The sequence below is a fragment of the Mytilus trossulus genome, chromosome 9 (genome assembly GCF_036588685.1).
Source record: "Mytilus trossulus isolate FHL-02 chromosome 9, PNRI_Mtr1.1.1.hap1, whole genome shotgun sequence".
Lineage (NCBI taxonomy): Eukaryota > Metazoa > Mollusca > Bivalvia > Mytilida > Mytilidae > Mytilus > Mytilus trossulus.
This window is the reverse complement of record NC_086381.1, coordinates 42,539,280-42,560,285: the sequence shown is the minus strand read 5'-3', so window position 1 is coordinate 42,560,285 and position 21,006 is coordinate 42,539,280. Positions and strand designations below refer to the sequence as shown.

General features: G+C 31.0%; 1 protein-coding gene across 2 annotated transcripts; it reads left to right on the top strand.

Annotated features, from left to right (window-relative positions):
* Window positions 1-176: 176 nt before the first annotated feature.
* Window positions 177-20,404, top strand: LOC134683905 (uncharacterized). Of its 2 annotated transcripts, none has more exons than XM_063543213.1 (3): window positions 177-622; window positions 14,612-14,755; window positions 19,331-20,404. In XM_063543213.1, exons 1-3 carry the CDS (start codon window positions 568-570, stop codon window positions 19,540-19,542), a joined length of 411 nt encoding a protein of 136 aa, XP_063399283.1. In that variant the 5' UTR covers window positions 177-567; the 3' UTR covers window positions 19,543-20,404. The 2 variants fall into 2 exon arrangements, with proteins under 2 accessions (XP_063399283.1, XP_063399282.1); XM_063543212.1 differs by having other exon boundaries at window positions 245-622; window positions 19,328-20,401.
* The last annotated feature ends 602 nt before the right edge of the window (window positions 20,405-21,006 follow it).

The window sequence follows — 21,006 nt, the reverse complement described above, 5'->3', positions numbered from 1 at the left end:
ACAATGGTTTTATATGGAAGTAATAATATAATTCCTCTTCGGTACATTTTACTTTCAATAAAGATTTAAAAAATCAAAGTTTGCAATTGTGCTTATTGATTGTTATAATCTGTTTTCTGAAATGTAAGAGAATAGTATAAATTGTATAAGTGTCAAGATTTCCATTTTATCTGATTTTTATATTTCCTGGGGTCACAAGTTTCCGCTTGCAGAGGAGAAATCAAATAACATAGCGACAACACAATCATTTAGTATCGTTGCTAGCAACACATAAAGTAGACAGTAATTACATTGGAGAAAATACAGAATCATTAGAAGTGTTGAAGTAGCTAATCTAACGAATAGAATAAATAACACTTAGTTCCTCCAATGTATAGACGTTACTATTGCTTTTCTGTGCTAATCTACCAAATGGAATAAATAAAGGATACTCCTACCACTGCAAAATATATGATCGTGGCTAAAGAGTGAATGAATATTTTAATGTGTGTTTTGTCATTGGGATTTATGAATATCAACTAAATGGTAATGCATTGAAGAGCAAGGAGAACAGTTTTAAGAAATGAAATGATATTGGATTTTTCACTTCACTTTGCATTAATTGGATTCATGTCTTTAGCAGGTAGGATAATTTTTCTCTCTTTTTACTTCCACCCCATTTTCTGCGGATCTTTTTTTTCTCTCTCTATGTCTCCTTCTCTGTCTGTGTTTGTTTTCATTACTGCTATAGTTTATATTTTAAATTTAACTTCGTTTTAAACGGGATTAAAATGTTTTAGTGGCATGCATCTCAAATTTCTCCTTGTCTAGTCAGTACATAATAAAGTACATTAAAAGTATTGTTAATGAGACAAATATTTATCATCAATTATGTGATTCACTGATGTTAAACAAAATGTTCATGAATTAGACATGTATTACTTCAAAAATATGACTGAAAAACAGAATGAAAAGGCAGTCCCGCATTCACATGTAACCAGCAAGAAAACAATCGACATTGAAAAGTCAAAACGAAAAGTCCCATATCAAATGACAAAATCAAAAACTCATACACATAAAAATTAATGAGAAATTAAACTGTCATATTCCAAAATAGGTACATGGTAAGGGCAACAAGCAAACACAAATTTATCTCATTTGAGTGTATATACTAGAATTTTATTTTCATATCATTTTACACAAATATATATCAAGTAAACACTCAGTTTTAATAAACAATATACAATACTATTATACATGTGGACTTATTTGTATAAAACACGTTCAAAAACTGAGCACGAGCTTAAATGAGGTGGTGGGTGGAGGTCATAAAGACTAGAGGAACATTGAAATCTCATTACTCAACGAAAAGGGATGCCTTACCAAAACAAAGATAAAACGACAAACAGACAATCAAGTAGTTAAGACACTACATAAAACTTTCTTGTAGTGAAATTATTTGTTCCCCCCCCAAAAAAAAGCACTCTTTTAAATTTATAATATAGCTAAACACGGTGTTCATATATAATTATCATACAATGATTTTTTATGCAAGGTATGATTTAATATTGCAATAGATTATACCTGTAAATGCCCTAAATACATCGGTCATTTATCGATGAAACAAACACTTATAATATGTAAAGAAATGAAACCATATGGCCGACATATTTTGTAAAACCCATCAATGATTATATATTCCTTTATATCTTTATATGATCACGATAACATCTCATCCAAAAATAAATATTATTTCAGTAGAATAAGAAGACTTTTTATGCTTGAATTTTACGCTAACAATTATTGTTATACAGTTGTATATCAATTTCATACGGTAAAATTACATCTATGTTAAATTCGACGTTTGACAGATAAAATATTTATTTTATCGTCCGAATGGTTTAACAAAAAAGCACAATATTTATCATAACAATACTATATATAGATGTGTTTTAACTTGATAAAACAAAGCGAATGTCTGATATAATATTTGAATACGTGAATAACATAGATTTGCTTATAATGAGAAAGTCAACGGGAATACAGACATATTCATAAAAGTTTAGTGTACCACTAACCTCACAAAATACTGAGTTTGATATCATTAAAAAAAACTGTTAACAAAAGTGGAAACACCCCAAAAACGAAAATCACGCTATAATGAGCCATACATTATATTTATGAATAAGTGTTGTGGTATGCTGTTAACGTTCCTCTGGCAACGATTTGATTTTGTAAAAAACAATGGCGAAGATACTTCGATGTGATAAATATTTATCAGTGTTCAGATTTATTGATAGAAGAGTATTTCAGTGCATTTATTTGTTTGAAATACATAAACTCATAAACGGTAGAAATAATGATGAGTGTTTAAATTCATGACAGAAACAAACCAATTCATACACTTGTTGTATAAAGCTCAATCGTAGAACGATTGGTAGAAGTTACCCATATTTTATCATAGACCCATAGATTTATACTTCCAGTACTAATGTCTCTATTTGTGATTATGACTGTTTCAAGGATTTGACAAATATTTAATATTAATAAACAAGTTGCGCAAACCTTGTAGCGACCAATATATTCAGTTTGATATTATTGTCGAGATAATAGATTCGACCGAAATAACGTTTTAGCCAGAAAGGGTGTCATAGATACATTCACATTAAGGACAGGGTTACATATGAGTAACTTTGGTATGAAGATTATCTATAAAATGCATTTTTAATTTGTGCTAATGGACGTCGGTTTATTGTTGCGCTTTATAATCTGTAAGATGCGTTCCGCAAATACCATTGATTATACTAATGAAAAAATCGAATACCAAAACCTGTAAACGAGTTGCCGATAATCCTATTAGTGCTAGAATTCACTTTTTGCAAGTGTGATTACTCATTACCGTTACGTCCAGGGATGACAAAATGTTATATTTCATTTTTTAGATCAGATACATTATATGTTGTATTGCAATAATCGGGCAATGTCAAATGACAAAATCAAAAGCTCAAACATATTAAACTAATGAGAAAACAAACTGTCATATTACTGACTTAATACATAATGGTAGGGACATAATAAGCAAACTACTCCGATCGTAAATCTGCAGGTAACTTTAAAGAACATAGTGTTTCATTCTATAATTCCTTCAATTGAGGTTCGATTCCAAATAATTTCCCTTGTGTCCTTTTTTTATGTTTTCCTTGTCCAAAACGTGTTGTTAAAACGCCAAAATCTAACAACCTGCAATTAGAGCTTTTCCATGACGCTTTATTGTCATAGTATTTTTCAAAACAAAACCAAAAATCAATATCAATAAAAACATAAACAAAACAATCATAATCCATGTGAACTTTTCGTATAAAACACGTGCATATATCGGTTATTCATCTACGAATCAAAAACTTATAGTATGTACTAATAAAAGAAAGAAACCATATGGTCAATATATTTTGTAAAACCCATCAATGTTTGTATAGTTCTATATCGGTTTACATCTTTATATGCAAACGATAAGATCTCAACCATAAATAAATGTTTTTTTTTCAGTAGAAAAGAAGACTTTTTATGTCTTGACTTTTACGCTAACAATTAATGTTATATCAATTGTATACGGTAAAATAACATTCATGTTAAATTTGAGGTTTGACAAATACAAAATGCATTTTATCGTGTTAATTGATCAACCGAAATGCACGACATTAGGAATAAAAACAAAACAATAAACAGTTTTGTTTTAATTTGAATAACTCAAAACGGCTACTGTCTGATATGAAATTAAAAAAAACAAAGATTTACTTTTAATAAGAAAGTCGTAATAAAGTGTTCAAAGTACCACTTACCTCACCTAAAGCTGCATGTGATATCATATGTACTTATTAAAAAACAAAACTGAAAACAAACGGGAAAATATCTCACACTTATATCTAACGCTGTTAAAATTTAATGATATAAGATTATTCCACAACAGATATTTGTTTTAAAACATAAACTCAGAAACGGTAGAATTACTACTGAGTGTTAAAATGCATCACACATACCAACCAATTCATAAACGTGTTGCATTAAGCTCAATGGTAGAAGTTTTTATCAAATGCCTGCTTGTGGATTTATACTTCCAGTAATAATTTCTCTATTGTGATATGATTTTGTAAAGGATTGCACACAATTCTTGAAATCTAAAAACTAGATTGATAAAATGTGTACCGGCCGAACTATCCAGTTCATAAATAATGTTGTCGATATAATAGAATTAACTGAAATAATGTGCAATACACAAAAAGCTGCCAAAGATCCATTTATATTGAGGACAGGGTTACATATGAGTAGCTAGGCTATGAAAATTACTTCAGAAAATGCATTTTTAATTTGTGTTAACGGATCGACGTCAGTTTTTTGTTGCATTTTATCTAAAAGCGAGACGTGTTCCTTGAATCCTGTAGAAATAACTTTTCAACGAAATCGATTACCAAAACTTGTAAACGAGTTGCTGAGTATCCCATTAATTCACGAATGCGCTCATCGCATGAGAGAATTATCATCAGCTTTACAATGGGGTTGACAGAATGTTCTATTTCTATAATTGGATTAGACATATTTTATTTCTTTGCCTGAAATGTTAATAAAAAAAGAATATACACTATCTTTTTAATAACGTCCTCAGTACTTTTTGAATTGTTGTATGACGTCATAGGGTTGACATGATTGGTTTTATATTACTCATACATCAGAGTTCTCCCCTGCAACCAATTAAACAAATGTTTAAGATCTGATAAACCTGAATTATTCACCGAGATTAAATCGTCTTGATATCCGCATCTTTCAAATGGTGTTTTGTTTTTAGTTTTAGCGTGTCAGAGGCTTCATTTAAAAAAATAACATTAAAAACTACCAATACAAGTTATGGTAACACACACTGAAAAGAAATACAGACCTGCATGTATATTCAAAAAGGAAAAGTCACTGAAACATAAAGAATCAAACACTAGATTATATCAAATAACGGAACGAATGTAAAACTAATGTCATATTCCTATATCTATAAACGAAAATGATGGTGAGCTGATCCTGATGTTAAGGATAGCTGAACCTCACATATAGTAACTGTATGACAGCTATGTATAGTGTTGTTGTATTTACTAAACTCTGCGACAATATCGGATAGTCACACACAAATAATATACAAATAATTTTGATCAATCAGCCAAAATTTGGTAAACATACATCACAGCTATAGCTTGCTACTCGGTGTGAGCCAAAGCTCCGCATTGACGGCGGAACCTTGATCTATAATGGTTTACTTTTATAAATTGTTACTTGGATTGAGAGTTGTATCTTTGGCACTCATACCACACACTAACTATCACAACTGGTTAAAACTTTGAAATAATGTAGTCGATTGAACATTTGACCAAGAAACCAGCAGAAAATCTGTTGTAGCATGTGCAGTTTAAAGTGAAAATAAATTACAAATGATCAAAATACAAATCAGGGTTATCAAAATGAAAACAGCACTACCACAACCTTTCGGGTTCGAACCTTACTTCTGGAGCAACCTGCACCTGATACGATATCGTCAAAATCTTGTAGCTGGATGCATAAATACCTAGTCACGTCAAGAGTAAAACAACCCAGGTACATAATAACAAACAAACAAATATAGGAAAAATTGGATTGATTATAATAACTTCATCTTCTAGAATTTTTAGCTTAGGACCACTAAATATATTTCTATAAGGTTGTTTACGAACAGTGTCCCTAGTAATGACAGAGGGTTAATTGCCATTAATTTTTATACCCCTTCCAAAACTATTTCTCCATGTTAAATGCCTCAAATTGAAAGAAGGGGGTAAAATTACACTGTACAAAAATTTGGGTCAAGAATTTTAAAGGAAAGTAGTGATTTGGTCCAGCTGAAAAAGGTTAAAAATTAACACTTCGGAAGCTGTCAAAAGATTTCAAGACGCCCTAAACATAAAATTGTCCTTATTTTGAGTAAGAGCAGATGGAGTTTTCTATAATTGTGATATAATCTGTCCCAAAGGTAGTACAACACCCTGTAAACATTTCATTAAGAAAGCGCAGGTGGGATTTTTTTAATTTTCATTTATCTTCTAAAAGAAATGCACTACGAAATAATTGTGGTCTCGGACAAGGTCTTTGAACTGTTCTGTGATCTTTAAGAAAAAAGGACGAGGAGTTCATTGGCAAAATCCCTAAGAGCTATTAATTGTTTATTCAGAAACTAATGAAATCATCTAGGTAGCACCTGCAAAACTGTTAACATAATATTAGTTGAGAAATGTATAATTCATTTGCAGATAAAGCTTGTGTATTGCTATTGGTCGAGGAAATGTTTTACTTTAATTTATCACATATTTTGTACTGATATGTACGTTTTTGCATGGCCAATAATAGCCGGAAGTCAAGGTTGGTTATCAGCCCTCGAAATCCAAATCAAGCCCCCGAGTTATTTCCGGTAAACTGTCAATCAAAGACTATTTGTAAACAAGTCGAACACAATGAAAAGAAATGTAGAAAATCTGCTGTAGAAGAAAAAAGTAGAAATCAACAGTGAAAATCACAAAATTTCCCGTAAAATTTTTACGTCATAAAGAATTTATAAAATATATGACGCCAAATTGGAATGAGTAGCGATATAGGATTCTTTTTAAGCATTTTTGAACATTTGTAATGTAACACTTTAAAGTCGTTTAATATTTGCAATTTTTAGAATTAATATATTGATTGTTAATTATTTCTGAAACTCTTCACAAAATGTTGTTTACCTACTTGATACGAACTTATTTTAACTCACAGTGATACATTTTTTATTTTATTTTCGTTAAATATCTTTTTGATTTTTGATGAGATATCAAACATAATTTGGTGTAAACTATTTGTTTTCTCTTGCTAAAAAATATGTGATAAATAGATTATTACATGTCATTTTTCATATCGTCCCTGGTATCAGCCCAAGACCCATATACATCGCGCGTCCAAAGCCCTCAGGCTTGATATGGGAGTCTAGGGCTGATACCAGGGCCATATGAAAAATGCCATGTACCAATATATAATTAAATCGTTTCGATGGTCAAAGAGTATAGTACTTAGATAATTATTGTGGTTAAATTCGACGCGATTGTCTAACATATTATTATACGTGGTTTTGTAGGGATGTATAAATACCCGGCCACGTTCACTTGTATTTTTTGTGTATCTGATGAGTTAAGCTTTTTTCAACTGATTTTATAGTTCGTTCTTATGTTGTACTGTTATACAACTGTCCCAGGTTAGGGGAGGGTTGGGATCCCGGTAACATGTTTAACCCCGCCACATTATGTATGTATGTGCCGGTCCCAAGTCAGGAGCCTGTAATTCAGTGGTTGTCGTTTGTTTATGTGTTACATATTTTTTTACATAAATAAGGCCGTTAGTTAATTGTTTTACCTTGTCTTATCGGGGCCTTTAATAGCTGACTATGCGGTATGGGCTTTGCTTATTGTTGAAGGCCGTACGGTGACCTACAGTTGTTAATGTTTGGTCATTTTGGTCTTTTGGGTATAGTTGTCTCATTGGCAATCATACCACATTTTCTTTTTTTATATTTGTTAATATCAAGTGTAGGATGATACATTACAGGAACTCAATTAAATAAGTTTGAAGATTTGAACTTATATGATTTAATATCTTTGATCATCTTGTTTGTTACAGTAGAAAGTCGTTTCGTACCTTAACTAATTCGTAGAGACAATTTCCAAATTGTTCCAACATTTTCCATTTTGTACCCAATATATAAACATTTCGTATCCTATGAGCAAGATGCTTCTTCTATTTCGTATCTCAAAGACAAAATACATGCTTACTCTTACGTATCATTTCTTCGGAATTTTTTTTTTTTTTTTTTTTTAAAGAAAAGTAATTTTGAGATGATTTGAATTGTTTAACATAAAAAAGCACTTCGGATGCATCCTATCATAGGAATATTTTTACATAAAATTTTGTTTAACATACAAATAGCACCTTAGATGCATCCTATCATAGAATTTTTATAAAAGACCGATCATTGGTTTGATTATAATTCACTTGAAAACTTTGATAGTTTTAATTACACGTGGTTTTTATGCAGGATTTATTCTTTACTAATTTGTTGACTCTCAAAATGTGTGATAGGTATCTATTTCAATGTGTATTACATATTTCCTAAAAGATTTTTTTTTGTAAACAAAAACAATACATATAATACATATATTTACTTAGATTCATCTACACCTTACGATAATCAATTGAGTACATCTCAATATTAAGGCTAGGTACGAAATGACTATAAATCTTTGTTTCGAGTGCTTGATGGAACTCCAACTTAAAACATCAGAGAGAAGATGGGCATAGTTGGTTCCAATAAGAATGCCTTTTGCAAAGATATATGGTTACTTTCCTTTGTTTTAAAAAACGAAAGGTTATAAACTACATTCCAGACATTTTGACATTTTCTTTTTGACGCTTCTGGTGAAGGATTGGTACAATTGGAAAATCACAACTACGGTACAATCAGGCAGGATTTGAGAAAAACCACCACGACGAGTTAAACATGTAATTAAACTTTGTGATAAATGTTAAACATGCAACTAAAACCTCCAACCGGTTAGCGAATGTCAGGGCAGACAGATTCAGGCAAAAATATTTCACCTGCCTTAATTTGTTCTCAAGAATCCACTGAAGAAAATCAATTAAATTTAATCACATTTATTTGCATTATTATTTACAGCAGTGTCAAAAGTTCAGGGTCATTCAGTTTTCCTTGTTTTAGTACGTTAATGTGTGCGCTTTTTGTTGTTAGTAAATTGTTTTGTTACAATTTGGCCGCTTTTCTTTTGAACTGTTTCACGTCTTTATGCTTTTAAAATCGACTTTTCAGAATGGGCTTTTCTCATTGTTCAGGATCATGTGCATATATAGTATCCTATTACGGATTTTTTTCAATTAAATTTTAACTCTAATGTATAGATGTCGCATTCGGCAATCCAATCAAATCTCCTTTTTTCTATTTGTGAAATATCAGAAACACCAAAACCTCAGCAGAACGAGCAGACTACTATGTTAATCAAAAGTAATGAATGTTACACCTGCAAACTGTAGTATATGTAAGATCACTTTTAACACTTATTCCAAGATGTAACATATAGATTATGCACAAAATAAGGAATCAATTGTCAATTCTCTGTGAATAACTAAGATGAGAAAAACGCTACACTAGATTATACATTTTTCTAGAATATATTTATATATAATACAAACATGATAAAATACAAAATTAAATCTTCAATCTTTCATGTGTAGATACCATTTTTCTAGCATATTGGTAATGTGATCATGTTCATTGAATATTTACCTTTAAGACACAATGATAAAGTTTCAGTGAAAGGTTATGCAAGGCATAAATGTATTACCTGCTTAATATTGTTATTCAAACAAATTAAAACGCAAGTTCTTTGGAATATTTTAATTTCAATAGTCTACTTTTACTATAGTTCATAGTTTGTACATTTCTTTCTCAACTTCCAACTAATGAAATTACATGAATGAAAATGTCAAACATTTTTCATAACTTCTGAGGTATTGACGTAATGGATACTAAAAGACCTTTTCTGAAAACAAATGCATATAAATTGTAATTATTTGTTAACTGTCAAGTGCATATTTTGTGTTGTGTTAAACGCCAAGAAAACGTTTAAAATAATTTTTCTCTCATTTAATCAATTTTCAATTTCGTTTTACAATATAAGGACATAGTGTGAAGCAAATCATATTGTATTTTAAGTATCCGTACATATAGATCAAAGGGGGAAACTCGAATAAAATAAACATTATGTTTTAATCTTATTCTGAATGCCATCGTAATTTTGAAGAGTAGTGTTAAAAGGAACTAACCTCTTTTTGGTTTTCCATGAGAAATGAAAATATATATATCGTCTAACATATTACAAATAGACATCATAATTGGCGTCTATTTCTCGATAATAAAATTTCGTCACAACTGTTTTAATAGTTTTGATAAAGATTTGGTTTATTTTCAAAAGTTTAAATCCTGTATCCGCAGACGATCAACATGATAGCAGATACTCTTACATATCTAAGGAACTTTGTAAAAAATCAATCTTTAATAACACGCATTTTATATACATTTTTAATAAATTCAAATGATATCTGTTCCCCGTTGTTTAATTGCTGATAGACGAGTTGTTATTACTTTTCGGGAAGTCGTATCGTGGGTAGCTGTTGGCAGAGTCATATTCATTTGTACATAATGTTGTCTATAAGGGTACAGTTATGGATGTTCAACCAACAATTAACGATACACAAATAGAACTTTGTTTAGCCTTTTCACAGGAAAAGCATCTACTGTAATCTTGTAAATAGTCAATTTCAACTAATCATTAAATCATTTTCTGAAACTTAAATTTAACCAGTACAGAAGTTAGTGTTCATATCTGTATATCATTGTTAAAGGTCGTACTTTGACTTACAATTGTCAAACTTTTATACATTGTGACTTTGATGGAGAGTTTGTCTTATTGTCATTCATTCATATATCCTTTTGTTTGGATTTGAATTTGAATTTCGTTGTATTGTTTGATATTATCGAGTTTCCGATTTCGTCAGGTGGAAAGGACTTCCCCTTTTTTAATTTATTATACAGTTCGATATTATTTCTAAATAAGTTTTTTTATCATTGTTGTAAATCAAAAGTAATGATTATACTGTTAAGATAATGACCTTTAAGAAACCGTATAAGTTAACATGAATCGACTTATTGTTTATGCTCTGGAACAAATGCAATATAATTGTTAAAATCTCAAATGATGCTGCTATTTGTTCTTTGTTTTAAGTGTTCTTCGGGATCAGCGAATTTTCCAAACGAATATATGTGAACAATTAAGAATGTAGCGAAGATTCTAGATATTGTGTTTTGACGAGATTCTTAACATAGTTGGTCCTTTAGATAACGTTCTACAGAGAGCTGAGGTTTTTCAGAATTATTGAAATCAAATAAAAATATCAAAATATATATATTCCTTTGTGTCAAGTTATCGGAATTCTGTTTATAAAGCATATAAATACGTAATATGTTTAATTCTTCTTTTGTTTCAATTAATACTGATATCCTTACCTATAAAGATGTAAAAAAGAAGCAGAAGTCGAAAATTAAAGTATTGAATATGAATAAAAATTGCAAAATGTGTAAGCGATAGTTAAGAATTCTTAAACCGGTTTTAAATTGTCCTATGTCTAGACTTAAATAGAACACATCAAAGATATGAAAAACTGAACAACCTCAAATTACGGAATCGGCTTTTACTTCTTCTGTGTATTCAACATTGATCTCATGGCATACATGGTCTATTGTATCCTGTAAATCCCTCTTTAGTTCACCAACAATGGTCTTAACGGATTTTTAATAGGACTGATATAATAGCATATAAACATAAAACCAGGTTCAACCCACCACTTTTATTCCCCTTTAAAAGTGTCCTGTACCAAGTCAGGAAGATGGTCATTGTTATATTATTGTTCGTTTCTCTGTGTGTTGCATTTTAACGTTGAATCGTTTGTGTTTTCTATTATTTTTGAGATATTGAGATAAGACGTGGCACGGTACTTGTCTATCCCAAATTCATGTATTTGGTTTTCATGTTACATTTGTTATTCTCGTGGTGTTTTGTCTGATGCTTGGTCCGTTTCTGTGTGTGTTGCGTGTCGGTGTTGTGTCGTTGTTCTCCTCTTATATTTAATGCGTTTCGCTCGGTTTTGGTTTGTTACCCCGATTTTGTTTTTGTCCATGGATTTATGAGTTTTGAACAGCGGTATACTACTGTTGCCTTTATATATGCTCTTTTGAAGCTCCTTTAGGCTGAACTTTTATTAGACCGAAAACGTAGAAATGTATTGTTTCTGATTTATTATGATTGGTATATTGTCATATAGTGTAAACTTATGTTTTCATTCGTCTAAAAAAAAAACATAAACTTACAAAGGAAGATAGAATCGATCTTATCTTTGTCAGTAGAAACATGAGATAGTTATCAAATTAAAAATACCAGGATTATAATTTAGAACGCCAGATGCACGTTTCATCTAAATAAGACTAATCAGTGACGTTTATATCAAAATATTTTTAAAGCCAAACAATTACAAAGTTGAAGAGCATTGAGGATCGAAAATTCCAAAAAGTTATGCCAAATACGGCTACGGTAATCTATGCATGGGATAAGTTAATCCTTAGTTTTTCGAAAAATTTAAAGTTTTGTAAACAGAAAATTTATAAAAATGACCACATTATTGATATTCATGTCAACACCGAAATGTTGACTACTAGGGTGGTGATACCCTCGGGGACGAAACGTCCACCAGAAGTGGCATTGACCAAGTGTAAATAGTTATTAAAGGTACCAGGATTATAATTTAGTACGCCAGACGCGCGTTTCGTCTAAATAAGACTCATCATGAAATATTGTTTATATGATGAAAATATTTGATCATTAAGAAATAGCATGTCTACTTGTATAAACATGTCGCTACTTAAATTGGTACACATGCTTATATTTTACATCTTTTACATGCATAAACACACCAATCATAACATGTTTAACTAAACAACTGCTACTTCGTGAACGCAATCATGAACGGTACTTGGACCTATAATGATCTGCTTTCACGACCTGTGACTTGAATAGAGAGTTGTCCTTCAAAGCACATTTCCTTATATCTAACAACTGGAAACCCCCTACCCCGATATAAACTAGGCATAACTGTTTCATATGGCTGAATGACGACAACAAAAAAAAGTAAATCAAACAGTGAAAGAAACTACTTAAAAAACAAAATTCCTGTTTAATTTGAACGGTTGCGTTTTTCGTTGAATTGTATAAAACTACGTCTTATCGTAATGTTTACCATGATGGTTTTTATCATTATCGAAGCTAATTCGGTGACCTTTGTTTGTTCACATTTGTGCATTTTGGTTGTTAAATTATTGAAATGAATTCACATCTTATCAGTCCATGTACCCGTTGCTTCGATAATGTCCTATGTTTGATTTCATTGCATTGTTCATTCGTTATACTTTCGATAAATATCAACAGTAATGATACGTGATGGTGATTAAAAAATAAACTTTACGGAATTTTGGTTCAGTTTTTGCAGCTACCTCAACTCAATTTTTCATTTAAGTTAATAGTTTTGAACTTTCACAAATGATCTCTTATGTCACGAAAATTGCATTTGGACTAATATATCAAAACAATTACAAATGTCTGAAGTCCAAATAGTTTAATGAAATACGATATAACTAATCAAGCTCGAATATCAGTGGTACAGTCATTAAAATGATAGATGTCAGTAGTCGTAGACAGGTTGTCTATCAAACAAAATTAAATCAGTATGCGCGTGGCTTCATCAAGACATCAAAGGAGTAAAAGTGGTCTTCTATGATACTATTGATTTCTCAAATGATTGATTCATTGGCTTGTGTAAAATGAAGTTAAACATGTGCAGAAAGAGTATTTTACAGTTTTACATTTTTCAGAATATCGCACGTCGCTGACACATCATGTAACTGTTATCATACTACCTTAAGTCACAACTTTTACATGATACATCATTAGAAGACTTTCCACCTCTGTTAATTAGTTTGTCACACACGTGAGACGTGTAGCTAGCTATACAACCAAGTTTAACTTTTCTAATTAAATTGTAAATGTTGCTGTTGTAGAAAGGAACCAGTCAAATCCTTTCACAATATGTCATAAATTGTTAAATAGAAAACTAACGATGACATGTTCATTAAATATAACTATCCAACTAAATTAATTAGAGTTTCAACTGCAGAACAACACATCAATTTCATGACATATATAATTGCTTTATTCAAAACATGACTACCTGCTGTAACACAAGAATGTTATCGTTATCAAGTCCATCATTGTAATCATTTCATCCACGATGTGTACTTTAATTCAATACGATTCTCAAGGTAACATTTTCATGACCTTAAACACAATAAAATCAGTATGCAGCTTAGTCTGCAATTTATCAAGGTCAAAAGCGTCCCATTCCAATCTCTCTTACAAAACAATGCTAATATGACAACATGCATTTGTAGAATATACAAAACCATATAAAACAACTGTCTGAGGATCCTGTCTTGCTCTGTATTTATCATTAGATAGTGAAATTCCCCTTTGTTTAATACATGAACAAACTGTTTAACGTATTTTTAACATAGGTAAACCGCTGTGGCCTTTTTTTATTCATCAGCATAGACAATATTAAACACACATGCTGATTTCATGATATTACAAAATTGATGAGAATTTTAACAATTAGAAGCTTCGTCCCAAGGGTATTCTCCATCTTCTGATATTTTGTATTAATCAATTTCATGCGTATTTTGTCCGTGCTGAAAAGACGCTACATAGAGGATGCCTTGTGTATGGTTTGAGACAAAAGTCAGAACGTTAATTTTTATATAGATTATTTATTATTTTGATCCTTTAAATTAAACATACAGTTACAAATATCCTATTTTACTTTTATAACACTATAAACTGATTACTAATGATATCTACTATTTCAGTTTCAGTGGCTGGATTGAAGTGTTTTAACTGTGAGAACCACGTTAACCCTGCATGTGGGGTTTATTTTAAGGCATATCAGTTTAAAGCCGATCATTGTCCAGGACCAGATGCTAAATGTGCCTTGCAACGACAACCTGACAAAGGTAGTATACACAAGTTGACCAAAGCTGTTTTTTATAACTGTAGAATATCGAATAATTGATAATTTGGATGATATTTATCTATTATATTAAGAACAAAGTTATCAGAATAAAAACGTGATGATTTAAAAGCATATCAACTACGCCATAAGTAAGCTACAACAGTTATGTTCGTTCATCCTTCTGGGATAAATTGTATGAAATAATAAATTGGTTAATTATCACATGAATTCGTCACTTACAATTGATAAATACGCTTCACTTCCTGATATCTATACCTTTCATTTATACAACTATACATCATATCGAATCAACCTTGTTCAAACGATATAAAGAAAAAATTACAATTTATCGTGGACACATTTCCATTTCCAATGGTGTTTTCTTTTATTAACAATTTGCCTCATTTCAACCAGTGTTAAAATAGACTTTGCATATATCAATAGAAGAATACAAGTTAAAAAAAAATGACATTTCCAATGTTTTTTTTATTAACAATTTGTCCATTTCAACCAGTGTTAAGATAGACTTTGAATATATCAATAGAAGAATACAAGTAAAATTTCAATCTCGTGTTACCGAAATTAAAATATCTGTGAAATTAGAATCAAGTGAAGATATTGAAAACCTACAAATCGATAGTCCGTATACGAAACTCAGGGCATTATCATATTAAATTGCCTACTTTTGCTTTGCGCTTTGTGTAGCGAACATAAATCGGAAGAATTTACATTCTAGAGGGACGACTAAATTTACAATTTAAACATCGTTGTGCCATAAATATATGACCATGCATTTATTACGAAACGCTATATTATAAATCTAAGACACTGCGGTAAAGGAGAAAGATTTGAATGCAAATAATGCATGAAAGCAGAATTCAGCGATAATTTAATAAGGATAATGTTTCCCGATATGAATACATCTGTGTTATAAATCAAGTCTTTTTTAAACAAAAGTAGAAAACACATTATTGTACCTTTTAAGAATTTTGACAGTGGTGCTTCTAAGTTTACACAAAGTTTACCTTAATTGTATAAGAAAAAGTGTATAATAAATTACTGTACTTTTTCATATTGTTGCTGGAATGTGAAATTATTTAATGGTTAAATGAAAAGGGACAACAAATAAGAAATCAGAGAAAAGAATCCAATGTGACAATATTATAGACGAAAACTCAAAGAAATCATCCAGGAATATAAATTAACATTACTAACCTTAGCAACTTCAAAACCTACAGTTCACATATAGGTTGGACTTTTCTGTTGCAGTTTTAACTTTATACACTACATGTACACGGGTTTTGATATATTGTTTTAAAAAACGATTATACATTGTCTGTATTTGTACAAAAAAAGATATCAGTGAATACCTAAGCAGAAGAAACTAGTCAATATTGAAATCTCATTCCAAAGGATGCAAAGCAAGGTTCAACACCAACCTTGATGGTAAAACATGAACTCGAAAGACAGCGAGATTGTTGCGTTGACATAAAAATCGTGTAAGACTGTGTATGTACGCTCTCCATGGTTATCCACAATCAAATTAGCAATATTAGCAATAGAACGAAATATGTACATTTACGGATCTAACGAAATATCTGTTATCTGTTATCTGTTATCTAGAGATCTTATGATTTGCATCTTATCGTTTAGCCAAACAGTGGTTGTGGCAGTAAAACGTATATAGTAGCAATTTTATTTCATATTCTTCATTACTCTGTAAGAGAAATCTGTGTGGAAGAATATGATTCGACTATAAAAAAGAAGATGTGGTATGATTGCAAATGAGACAACCCTTCACAAGAGACCAACATGACACAGAAATTAACAACTATAGGTCACTAAAGTTGTCTGCCCTAAATCGGTATCATCTGTTTTAGACGCATGTATGACCATATTATGAAACATACAACAAATCTCTCAATTAGTGTTTTTAAAAGATTGGACATATATTGAATCTGACGATCTGAAAATCCCTCTTTTCTTAGATGCATTGACAATTACTTTTGATTTAATTTACAATTAAAGGCAAGCTTAAGATGTCGAAGATGTAGACCACTGATTTTTCCTGTATTCATAAAATGTCACTGATGAGTCTTTTGTAGACGAAACGCGCGTCAAGTGCAGATATGAATTTAGTCCTGGTATATATGATGAGTTAATATACACCTATCCCAAGTCAGGAACATGTTATAACTAAAATTGTCGTTTATTGTTTGATGTGGTTCATAAGTATTATATAAAAGGATCGCAAGGGTTCCAGGGGACAAAGTGATTCGCCTACTTTAGCTGTTGTCTATGGGGACAAACTATTAAACATTTACCTTTAAATACTATCGTTTGATTGTAAAAAGATTCTGTCAACGTTTGAAGACTGTATGTAATGTTTACTGGAAGAAATACTAAGTCCATTTATAAGTAAACAATTGGAAACAACACGTTTTATAATTTCTTGAAATCAGAAGATGTATATTCCGAAACCGAAAGCTATATGTCAAAAATACTTTAAACAAATAGCCAATTTCAACTTAAGCCGACTTTGCCCGAGGGAGTTGAACAATAAGTTTCTTAATAATATACGGAAAAAAAACAGGAAACAATTTTTACCTTTGTTTTGTCCTTCTAGATCATGTCGATACTATCTTTTTATCATAAACAAGCTTCTTACAAGATTTGTATAAATGGAGGATATTTTATGAAAGTTATTAAGATTTAAAAAAAAAATCCTCCACAGAGTGAGTATTTGTAGACGACGCCGCAATTGACAAAGACGACGACGTCGACGGAATGTAGTATCGCTTTGTCGTACAAACGTCGCAAGCTCGAAAAAAACGAGAAACGAGAAAAAACTAATGAATCACATTAACAAACGACAACTTCTGAACATCAGATTGCTGACTGGCTAGGGGCCGTTAAAGTTTGATGTTCGGAGTTATTATATGAAGATAAGATAAGAATTTTAGTTTGATTCGGCATAAGTACAAATAAGCAACACAAGCTCTAAGGAGCTTTTGACCGAATATAAAAACATATAAATAACATAAAAACAGTGCATTATGACATATAAAACAACCTGTAATACAAAGTTGAAATCTCACATACATAGCATGCAAAAGAAAATAAGCAACATATTTCGAATAAAGTAAAAATTTGCTTGACCAAAGCAACCAAAAGCAGCATAAATAATAAACATCTCAAGAAGTATCTGCAAGAAGAACAGCGATTTTCAAACCGTTCCAGAACTGAACAAGACTTTTAAAATGTGAAAAAACTATTTTCAGTTCTGAAATAGTTTGGAAGGCTGTTCAATAAAGTAGCAGCATCAAATTTGAACGATTTTTTTTTACCGTAACGGGTTGACCTTACCTGTGGAATTTCAAGAATATTTACATACCTGAAAGAATATTTAGATTTTTTGACATTCACCAAATTTTGTAAGCAGACAGGAGCTAGGTTATTTTAAAAGTTTCTAGAGCCATTGTTCTTATTCGTCTGATCTGCAAGGAGGGCACCTTAGCTTTAAGTAAGAGGTCCTCGTAGGAGTTTGTAAAATCCTCAGACACAAAACGGAGTGCTCTTTCCTGCACCTTTTCTAGTTTGTTGGAATTTTTCTCAGTGCAAAAATGCCATGCCAAAGGGCAAAAATTAAAATTACTAAGAATAAAAGAATGAAATATAGTAAGTTTACTAATTCTATACAAAACTGAGCCCAAACGTCTTAAAATATTTAATTGCTGTGATGCCTTCCTACAGATTGAGCTGATATGAACATCAAAATTTAGCTGGTAGTCTATTGCAATGTCTAATAATTTTACTGTTTTTTCACATGTGAGTTCGAATTTTGAATGTGTATAGATGGGTTCTTTTCAAAGGTCTTTTTGCCAACAGCCAAAACTTGAAATTTGTCAGGATTTGCTTGCATTTTATTCACCATGAACCATTAAATAAGTATTTTTGAATCAGATTCCAAAGTTAAAAATAAATAAATCGAAATCTGGAGTACAAAAAGACAAAGTAATGTCATCTGCATAGTTATATAAACTAACATTTTTAACAAAAAGAAAAATATCATTTATAAATATGTTAAACAACAATGGTCCTAGTATCGAACCCTGTGGTACGCCTTTATGGATGTCAGCCAAACCACTCAGAACATTGTTTACTTTAATTTGCTGTTTTCGATTAGATAAATAGGAGAGCTACTGAATTGGGGGTTAAACCATATAATGATAATTTATCTAGCATAATATTGTGAGGCAGGCAGTAAAAAGCCTTAGAAAGATGAATTAACACTGCTGCAATGTACAGGATTTTATCAAGAGCTTCACGCCAGTCTTCTAACACTCTGAGAAGTGTGGTCTGACATCCATGTCTATGCCACAGAGTGAGCAAAGGCTTTGTGGTGAAGAATTCCTTGACCCAAACTTGGTTACTTTTTACACATTGGAACATGGATGGAGAGTTGATTAATTGGCACATACCATATCTTCTTAATAATATACACTAGATTGTATTTTTTCTAAAGTACTTAAATTTATTGGTTGTTAATAATATTAACTATATTTTTTTCCAGAAGGATGGATAGGTATTGTTCGTGTATGTTATCATCCTGGATCTTTACAAGGAATAAATGAAACTAACGGATGCAAAAATTGGACTAATGATGCTAGTGGATATACCGCACATTACTGTTTTTGTGATACAGACTATTGTAATTCTTCATTAATCAACTCAGGTGTAGTAAACGTTATCATGTTTTTAATGTTGATTATATGGATAGTCAGTTAATTGCCCAATGCATAGGGTATTTATTACTTACATCTTGGAAATGACTTTTTTCAACAGAAAACCAGCAGCACGGTGGTCTAAGAATACCTGGTGTTTCATCTAGAGCATTGCATTTTCATCCAGATTTGACAATTTTCTGAAGTACAGTCAGATTGTATCGTGAACTGATTTTGGTGAAAAATGTTGATTCAATTGACCATGTCTTTTTTTGGATACAAGCTTTTTTCATGTTAAATTGAGTATGCTTATATAAGTCACTGCAAGAACATCTTTCATTTTGAAATATTATTTATCTCATTTGTATTTTATTAAAAGAAAAAGGTATGTTAAAGTGATAAAAAATGTACTACACTTAGATTCTTATTTATTCATTTACATTGATTTATGTTTGTTATAAACATTATAGTTGGACTGGTATTGTCACATACTAAACTCGGAAGGGCAAAACACGCAAAATGCTAATAATTGTAATGGTTTTAATTTTTGGTTTGCTACAATAAAACTGTCATGTGTTCTTCTTTAGAAACTGTTATCTGAAATAAAAATGTAACTACAATGTCAATGCTCATTAAAGCATGAATATTTTATAATATTTTTTAGATAAGCTCAGTCTTAAGTGTGATTTGTCAATGTAACGAGTGTCTGTATTGTAGCTTTATGACTTTTACTAAAATAAATGTCAACTTTGCCATAAGGAATAAGATGATTTAGTATTTGACAAACTTAGATTTAGCAATCACTGTTTCATATATTATCTATTCAAATAACGCTTAAATTGTATAACGAATCGCGGATAATTGGGGATTCAGGTGGATTTACAATATTTCCAAGTAAGGAATCGAAAACAAACGACACTGATACATGTATCTTAATCAATCATCTAGACCGTCAAACGCTTAATTATATTATAGATTATGGTTTCTTCAATTCATACATTACTGGGATTCAATGTACATGCATCTTTACGGTTGTGGTAAAACTTGATCGAACTGCACATTCATGATATTTTCTTATAGTAAAAGAAGACAAATTAACTCTAGTGATTATTCAAATCCGACTTAATATGAATAAGAATATGTAATATGATTACCAATGAGGGAACTATATTACAAAAGACAAAGATGAAAGCAACTATAAACTTTGGAACAGAAAAATTGGCAAAACCCCACATCAAGAAATTAATCAATAAAAAACGCCAATATGCAAAATTGTATAATAAATAACCTGAAAACATAAAATACATCAATTTTAAGCTCCAGATTTTGAATATTTACATATAGAATATACTGGGGGTAATCATGTTTGCTAGCGTTATATTCATGTGTTTAGTAAAATCTAAATAGTTTGAGAGCTGCTGGATGAATTTTCTTCATTTCGATGAACATATCACTTGAACCTATTGAATAGTTTATGTTATACCAGACGGACGGTAATAAAGCTACAAATCTAGTTGTATCCATTTAT

Coding starts and splice junctions, on each gene's coding strand:
- LOC134683905 (XM_063543212.1), top strand. CDS start 568: ATGATATTGGATTTTTCACTTCACTTTGCATTAATTGGATTCATGTCT. Junction 623..14,611: donor TGGATTCATGTCTTTAGCAG/GTAGGATAATTT, acceptor CTACTATTTCAG/TTTCAGTGGCTGGATTGAAG. Junction 14,756..19,327: donor GCAACGACAACCTGACAAAG/GTAGTATACACA, acceptor ATTTTTTTCCAG/AAGGATGGATAGGTATTGTT.